The following is an 8,256-nucleotide window of genomic DNA, read 5'->3' as shown; positions in this document are numbered from 1 at the left end:
ATCTCAATCTCCCCTCTGGCAGGTTAAAACCATTCCCCTTGTCCTGGCCCTACAGGCCCTTGTCCAAAGCTCCTCTCCAGGTTTCTTGTCGCCCCTTTAGGCACTGAAGCCGCTCTGAGGTCTCTTGGAGCCTCTCCGCATCATCTCATGTATTTCAGCCTGCGGAGGCAGAGTGAAATCATAATGCTCTGGTTTCTGTTTGCAGAATCTTCCCCGGGCAGTTGCTGCCTTTCCCATATCAACCTTAATGTTTCCTGACAGAAACCCAGAGCCTCCCCCCTGTGCAGGTCCTTGTGTGTTCACATGTATAAACTCAACCAGGAGAGCTCCCTGGAGCCAAGGTACCCGTTCAGCACGTCGTGCTGGCTCAGCCAGATACACCACAGCGTAGCAATAAGCACAGCGATTGTTTTCCTACACTTGTTCCTGCAGGAAAATCCAGCCCTTGTTATCTGCCACTGCCCTGGCGAGGTGGATCTGTGGGGCAGAGCTGCCGGACAGCATCCGGCTCCCCACGGGATGTGGTGTAACCAGAGCACCCAACCAGTGCTCTTGAGGTTGGTAGAGGCTGTATTCAAATCCCATAAAACCCTGTTTATTGTGTTGTAAATTCGGGGGGGAAAGAGGAAAATGATGTTTTGGAGTGAGGGGTTTATGGTGTGGAAGCTGTTGATGGTGAAGCCCATGCAGCCGGTCAGAGCCAAGCTTTCTGTTCACAGCAGAGCTGATTTCTTCACATCGGTGTGTTTCCCTGGTAAGGTTCCCCTCCTGTGAGCACACCCGTATCTGCACATCCCCTCCTGCTGCTGATTTCTCCAGCAGATTAAACCTGCAGCACTTTACATGCCCTTGATCTCATCACAACCAGCCTGAAGGGAAGGAGAAGCTTTTCCCATCCAGCTGTTCAGCACTTCTGCAACCCCCTGCACTCAAAGAGCTATTTGTGGTCATGCTTCAGCTGTGACCATCCAGTTTAGGGGTGACCCTGGCACAGACATGCCTCTATCTCAATGCCCTGAGTTTGTGCTGACCAGGGAATGATCTTGTGGGGTTTTGGGGGCAAACACAGCTCTCCTGCTGCAGGGAGCCTCTGAAGTGGAGAGCACCCCGTGGGTGTTGCTCACCCACAGCATGATGGACATGAGGAGGTCGATGTGGGGAGACGGACATGGGGAGGAACTGGTTCTTTCCTTGTTGTCCCTTAGTGCGGCTCTAGGTTGGTGCCTCTTCCTTTCCCAGGGCAGTGCCCAAGCCTGGCTTCTACCCCACTGCTCCCACCAGCCCTAAAACACACACACAGAGCCAGAAACTGTAGGAAAACTGGTTTATTTCCCTCCCAGCCCATCCACAGCTCCCTCCCTGCGGCACACACCGGGACACAACTGCTATGGAGGGAAGCAAGACGTAAAGCAGAGGAACACTTGGTGCGCCCTGGTCAAAAGGGGTGTAGAGCAGACCCACGCACACAACACAGAGCACAGCAACAGGCGGGGGGGGGGCGTATGTACAGGGGGTGGGCAGCACGGTGCTGGGGGTGGGCTGGCTTGGCAGGGATGGGCCCTTGTGTTTTGGACAGGCTAAACCTCACCTTCCCTTGCCCTGCACAAGTCACTTGTCGAGGTGGGAGCAGCCTCTGTGGTTCCTTCTGGCTCGTGCACGGTGCCACCAGCCCCACGGCATGTGGGGAGGGCGAGGGGCAGCCCCCTGAGAGCCTGGGGGTATAGGGAAGGGCTGCTCCAGCAGCCACAGCAGAACAGGGGCTGCCGAATGTCTCTACGGTGTCAGTATAATAAGTCCCTTTGCTGGCGTGTCCGGTATATACAGCTATGTACAAGAGCCAGCCCTCCTCTCGTGGTGGCTGTGCAGTGTGGGGTGGGATGGCTGCAGTGCCCGGGCTTCGTATCCCTCCTTGTTTCCTGGTCAGGATGTGGCTTGAAGCAGATTCCCCCAAATCTCAGCCCTCCTCTCCTGGCGTTTTGCAGTGCAGGTCCTGGAGCAAGCAGGGAGAGGGCTGAAATCCCGCAGGATACATGTGTACGAGGCTGTGGGGGCAGAGGCTGGCAGGGAAAGGCAGAGGTGTCCTGGGATTGGGAAGCAGCAGCTCTTGTTTCAGACTCGGAAGCAGGAAGGTCGATCTGGGGGTCTGTGTCCTTTGCTTGTGCTTTGTTGGTGACTGATTCCCCCTTTGAGCAGCCCTGGGCAGGGTGTGCGGCCGGTGCAGAGGGGATGGAGACCCCCTGAGCAGCTTGGAGTCAGCTTGTTCACAGCAAGGGCTGGAAGAACCCTCCGAGATGGGAGAGTCGAGCCCTGCTCTAAAGCAGCGTCACGGATCCAGAGCTCTCGTTGCAGGGGATGGAGCTGGTGGGGGCTGCACTGCTGCCCGTCAATGCAGTCATCAGTGCAGGTCTGGGAGGGAAGGGACCTCTCCATGGAGTCTCCATCAAGGCAAGGCTCTTCCCATCAGGACAAAGGCTTGGGAAACCCTCCAGAGACGCGACAGCGCGGTTCATTAGGAGATCATTCGTGTAAATAAGTCCAGGGTGGCTTTAGTGCTGATGTGATGAGCTGAGAGATGCAACAGGGAGGCTCCGCGTCCAAACCCTGCCCAGCAGAGTGGGGTTTGGCTACTGAGCACCAGGAGGGCACGGTTGGAAGCATTGCCTGGGGTGATGCTCAGCCCAGCCACAGCACCAGGCTTTGTGCTCCAGCCCCTGAGGGCTGAGGAAGAGGAGACAGCAAGGATGCCTCCATGCAGGGCAATCCGGGGGGGCTCAGGAGAGCTGTAGAGCCCCTTGGCTTTGCTGGTGCTGCTCGTCTGCCCAGTGGTGGGGCTGGGAAGGGCAATTGTCTTCTCATGAGCTATAGGGGGACCACGCAGGTCCCGGGACTCGCAGACCCACAGCAAACCCCCCCTGGTGACAGCCCCATCGCGCCTCCAGCCCCGCAGCAAAGCCACCAGCCCCAGCCGTGCCCTGGGAGCGCGGCGGCAGGTCCGTGCTCCCGGCGCAGCGGGATGCTGCGCGGAACGCTCAGCGCTGCGCTTCCCAACGCCTCCGAGCCGTGCTCAATCTGCTCCCGCTGCTCCAGCCGGGTGGGCGGGCGCTGTAATGAATCTCTGCTGCCCGGGGACACTGTGTGTGTGTGTGCGAGGTGGCAGCGGAGCCGCTCCAGCACTCGCAGGCTCAGCCCGGTCACTGCGATAACCGGGAGAGGTTTGTCCCCGCGCCGCCAGCAGCCCTGCGAGGCTTTTCAGAGCAGATCCAATTTGAGGTCAAGTTCCCACTAAAATCAAGTGGCTGGGAAGGAAAACTCTGTTACTCGCACGCAGCAGCAGCGGGGCTGCTGTTTATTAGTCAGCAATGAACCAGCAGCGGGTTTTATTTTGCTGGGTTTATGGTGAGCGCTGCGCTCCTGCTGCTCCTTCCACTGCTCGCTCCTTCCCTGGGGTGAGCTGTGGCAGGGTGGCCATGGGGGGCCCTGACAGCCCCCCAGAGCCACCTTTTGTTCCTTCTCTGCAGCATCCCACCTCGGTGGCCTCTGGGATGCCAGTGACAGCCCTTGTGCTCCTTGCTCCTCACCCATTATCCCCAGCACAAGAGACCCCCTGGGTGCAAGGAGGGGGAACGGGGTATTTCATGTCACAGCCCCCTTGCAGAGCTCTGAGCTGCCAGAAATGTCACTGCCTGGGGGGTTCTGCCAGGACAAAGCTGATCCAGGCACACGCTGTGCTGGGCACGGGTCCTTCCCAGGGCTGGAAAGCCAGGCTTTCCATATCTTCCACGTTAAAGCAGCACAGAGAGGAGATGCTCCTGCTGGAGGCTCCCTCTGCCATCAGTTGGGGCGGTGGTGGCAGAGCTTGCACAGGGCAAAGCTGGTCACTGCAGGTGAGTGCTGGGGTGTGAACATCAGCTCCCACGAGGGGCAGGGGGCTCAGTGCACCCCCTTCCCATCACCTCCCTGTTTGCCACACAAATACCTCCTTCTCCACCCACCAAATATGAAATACCCAGAGCTGGGCTGACGCATCGCTGCAGCTACAACACGAAAACCTCATCCTAACAGAGGGCTCTGGCTGCACCAGGCCTGTCCATCACCATCCAGTACCTCACCGTGGGGTGATCCACTGCTCATGCTTTTATGTCCGCAGCACCAGCAGGGCAGCTTGTGCTGCCTCAAGCCTGGCTTTGGCTTTACTTCCCTTAGCACAGCGCAGGCAGGGACAGCGGGTGCCCGCTCAGTGCTGAGCTCACGCGGTGCCTCTGGGCACTCAGATGCAGACTCCCTGTTCCTCAGAGGAGCAGTAAAGAGTTAAAAGCAAATAAACGCTGACAGCACTCTGGTTTGCTCTGCAGAAAGTCCCTGCGCTGCGTCCCTGGTGCTGCCTGTGCTGGGAGCAGGCATTGAGCCCTTTTTGGATTGCTGGGGGGCACAGCACGATGTGTGATGCTCTGGGCAGGGACTCACTGCAGGAGCCAGGTAGAGCCATGGAAGAACATCTCCCAGAGCTGATGCTCTCAGAGCATCAACTGTGGGTACGTCGCTGAGCATAGTGGTACCCCAAAACAGGCAGCACCTTGTGGGCAATGATCATCCTCACTTGTAGTGTGAGGTGAAGGCTCCACATCTGCTGGCCATGGGGCTGCTGTGGGGGCTCCAGTGTGGGGTGGGAAAGGGGAGGGTGAGTGGGACCCGGCTGATTCCTCCACCTAAACTGCTGCGTTCCCACGGCTCGGCTCTGGAGCAGGAGCCTGTGAACACAGCCTGGCCTCTGGCACAGAATCCGCTCCGGGGGCTCCGGCAGGAAGACAGCACTTGTCCCACTCCCCTGGGCTTTCCCTCCTGCTCCCGCTGCGCTGGCCAAGGAGGGTGGCTTTGCTGGAGCAGGAGCCCTGGGCTTGCACTGAGCTGGAGGGGTGGACAGGGCCAGAGCCGAGTGCTCCAGGGTGGTCTTGAGAAGCTCAATGCAGTGGAAGCTTGGTCAGACCCTCCACCCCTCATGCTGTGGACTGCACCCTGTGCCCCCCTTTCCCATAGGAGATGGATGGGGTCTGGACACGTGCTGCCCTGCTCTTCCTCATGCCTCGGTGCTGGAAGCCCTATCCTCTGCTCTGTCTGGTCCCTTCTGCTCAGACAAGGGTTGGGACCAAGTCCCCAGCACCCCCCACCTCCTGTCCCCCATCCTCTCCATCTCCCCTTCCTCCAGTGTGACTTGCCTGGCAGGAGCAGAGCAGCCGCTCACCACATTCCAAGTGTCTGGCAGCCCCAGCGATCCTTGGAGCCATGGCTGGGGCAGGACAAGCCCAGATCTCACCCACAGCCCATGCTCCAAACAGCTGGCGTGTCACTTCCAAGGCTTCCCAGCAGGGACCAGTGCAGGTGATGGTGCCGTGGCTGCTCATCCAGCGGGAAGAGCAGAGATCCCAGCTGCTGGCGTGGGGCTGATGCTGCTGAGGAGGGAGAAGGGGGAATTCCTCCATCCGAGGAGAAAACTTGTGGGCAGGTGATGTCAGGGCGGGAGGAGGAAGGGGCTCTCCTGCAGCGGGGATGGAGGATGCAGGGCAGGAGCGTGGTGGGACCAGAGGGGCTGCCGGGGTGGCAGAGCTGCTTCCTGTGGGGCAGGCATCCCTGTCCTGGTCTGTCACCTCCAGGCAGGGCGGCTGTTGCAGACGATGCAGTCAAACAGCAGCAGAGACCTTCAGGGGAGGCCATGGAGTAACTTAGAAGCCAGGTAAAACACAACCCCAAGTATCCTTGTCTCCTGGAGCAGGGTCGCTCTCCGGGGAGCTCCCGCCAGGTCTTTGCTATAAGACGGTGTCAGCACGCACCCGTGGCCTCGGCTCCTCCTGAGGTCACCCCGCTGCACGTGTGTGCGTCCACATGTGAGCACCCATTCCGGGGCAGAGCACCCAAAGCCAACCAGCCCCGAGGGTACCACCGGGGGAGCCAGCAGAGCCACCCCGGTGGCACTTTGGTGTTGAAACACGTCGCAGTGCTATAAGTTGTCTTTGTTTTCCTGGTGAGGCAGCTCCTCTCGAACCATTTCCTTCCCCATGCTCAAAGGCCAAGCACCAGCAGCTCAGGAGGAGCCCTGGTGGGGACCCCCGATGGCCACCGGTGTGTGCTGCCATCCCTCAGCCGGCGCTCCTGCCCTGACTCCGTATGTGCCACCACCCCGCTGCAGCGGGCGAGAGGAGAGCGAAGGAAGGACAACGCCGCTGTCCCCTCAGATGCTTGTCTGCAGGTCACCGTTGAGCAGGGTCCTTTGGGTTTCTGTGGTCTCGTTGAGCCTGGATTTGTCCTGCTTGCTGTCGCTCCGGTCCGCCTCGTCCATGCCGCTGACCTTCACCAGGCAGAGGACGTTCTGGAAGCTCTTCTTGAAGTTGTCAGACAAGAAGGCATAAAGGATGGGGTTGGCACAGCTATTGGCATAACTGAGGACCACCACGAAGTCAAACATGCCCTTGAGGACAGGCGTGGGCACGATCAGGACGGAGACTGAGGAGACGTTGAAGATGTAGAAAGGGAGCCAGCAGAAGATGAAGACAGCGACCACGATGGACACCATCCTGGTCACTTTCTTCTCAGACTTTTTCCTCTTGGAGGAGCCCACTCTGATGCCCGAGGACTTGACTTTGATGATGATGAACAAGTAGCAAAGGCAGATAATGGTGAGAGGCACCAGGAAGCCCAGGATGAAGGCGTAGATGATGAAGCCCGTGTACCAGGCACCCGACTCTCCTGGCCAGATGATGGTGCAGCTACTCCTGCCGTGGTTATGCTGCACCCCAGCATAAATCATGATGGGCATGATCACCAACAGCGAGATGCCCCAAACGGCCATGTTGATCATTTTGGCTGTCCTGGGCCGCCTCCACTTGGCAGATTTAATGGGATGGACCACAGCAAGGTACCGGTCAATGCTCATGACCGTCAAGCAGAAGATACTGGTGAACTGGTTGATCCCATCCACTGTCATGACAATTCTGCAGAGGGCTTTGCCAAAGGGCCAGTGCACCAGGGCCACCTGCATGGCCAGGAAGGGCAGCCCCAGCATGAACAGCTCATCCGCGATGGCCAGGTTGAGGATGTAGATGTTGGTGATGGTCTTCATCTTGGCATAGCGAAGGATGACGTATATCACCAGTGTGTTCCCGCACAGCCCTATGATGCAGACCACGAAGTAGATGAAGGTGAGGATGGCATTGCTGGTCAGGTCGAAGTGGTGGCCTGTGGCGTTCTGCGATGCGTTGGTGGGCGCCTCCACTGAGAAGTTGTCGAAGGGGGAAGCCGGGGAGAACCAGAACGCGGTGGCATTGGGCAGCTCGTATTCTAGCTCCATGGCTCTGCTGGTCCCCGGCTGCTGCCAGTTCAGAGGAGCCGGGATGTCATCTCCCCTCGCTCTGGGGACAGACGAGAAGATTCTAGAAATGGGAGAATAACCCGAAATGAAGGGATTCCTGAGGGGGATTTGCCCGTCCTGCTGCGAGCTCCGCGCTGGCAGAGCTGCTCCCTGCAGGGGCTCTCCCCACATCGCCTCCCCCGAGCCCGGGGCTGCCGCGCTCTGCCCCGGACACGCCGCAGCTCCTCCTGGCTCCGGTGATACCGGAGTCCTCGGGACTCCCCACATCCCACCGGTGAGTCCCCGCCGGGTGCCACCGGTGCCCGGAGCACCGGGCGCTGCGGGAACACCTCTCCCGGTGCCTCGCCCGACGGGGCTCCCCGGGCAGCTCCGTACCCCCCGCCCCATCCCGCCGCTCCCCGAGGGCCACCGGCGCGGTGCTGCTCCCGCCGCTCACCTGCGCGCCCCGGGGGGGACCGGCACCGGCAGCGCCCGCTGCTCCGCTCCTGCACCGCTCCTGCACCGCACCGCTCCGCTCGGCTCCGCCGCTGGACCCAGCACCGGCTGCTGCGCTCCGCCCCGCACGGGGCGGCTCTGCGGGGCCGGGGCGGGGACAGCGCTGCCCGCACTGACTGTGCTGCCCGCACTGACTTTACTGCCCGCACTGACAGCTCTGCCTGCCCTGCCCGCACTGCCCACCCTCCTCTGCCCACCTGGCTCTGCCCTCCATGCGCTGCCCACCTTCTCTGCCCTCCTCTCCCACCCTGCGTGTAGGGATCCTGATGCCCCCCCAGAACGTGGCAGGACCTGCCTGGTTCCATGGGGCTTCCAGCAGAAAACGTGTCCCTCAGCTCCTTCTTCCTCCTTGGCTTTGTCACCTGGCTCCTGCTGCAGAAGCAACATCTTGGTCCCAGTGA

At 60.2% G+C, this 8,256-nt stretch overlaps 1 protein-coding gene across 2 annotated transcripts; it reads right to left on the bottom strand.

Moving 5' to 3' along the window:
- Positions 1-1,312: 1,312 nt before the first annotated feature.
- Positions 1,313-7,890, bottom strand: SSTR2 (somatostatin receptor 2). 2 transcript variants are annotated; one of them, XM_030506094.1, is made up of 2 exons: positions 7,797-7,890; positions 1,313-7,421 (listed from the first exon to the last, which is right to left on the bottom strand). In XM_030506094.1, the coding sequence occupies exon 2, from the start codon at positions 7,337-7,339 to the stop codon at positions 6,224-6,226; it is 1,116 nt and encodes a 371-aa protein (XP_030361954.1). In that variant the 5' UTR covers positions 7,340-7,421; positions 7,797-7,890; the 3' UTR covers positions 1,313-6,223. The 2 variants fall into 2 exon arrangements, with proteins under 2 accessions (XP_030361954.1, XP_030361955.1); XM_030506095.1 differs by having other exon boundaries at positions 1,340-7,400; positions 7,797-7,862.
- Positions 7,891-8,256: the final 366 nt, after the last annotated feature.

The sequence above is a fragment of the Strigops habroptila genome, chromosome 14, assembly GCF_004027225.2.
Source record: "Strigops habroptila isolate Jane chromosome 14, bStrHab1.2.pri, whole genome shotgun sequence".
Classification (NCBI taxonomy): Eukaryota; Metazoa; Chordata; class Aves; order Psittaciformes; family Psittacidae; genus Strigops; species Strigops habroptila.
Note: the sequence above shows the minus strand (reverse complement) of the source record. Positions and strands in the feature narration are given on the sequence as shown.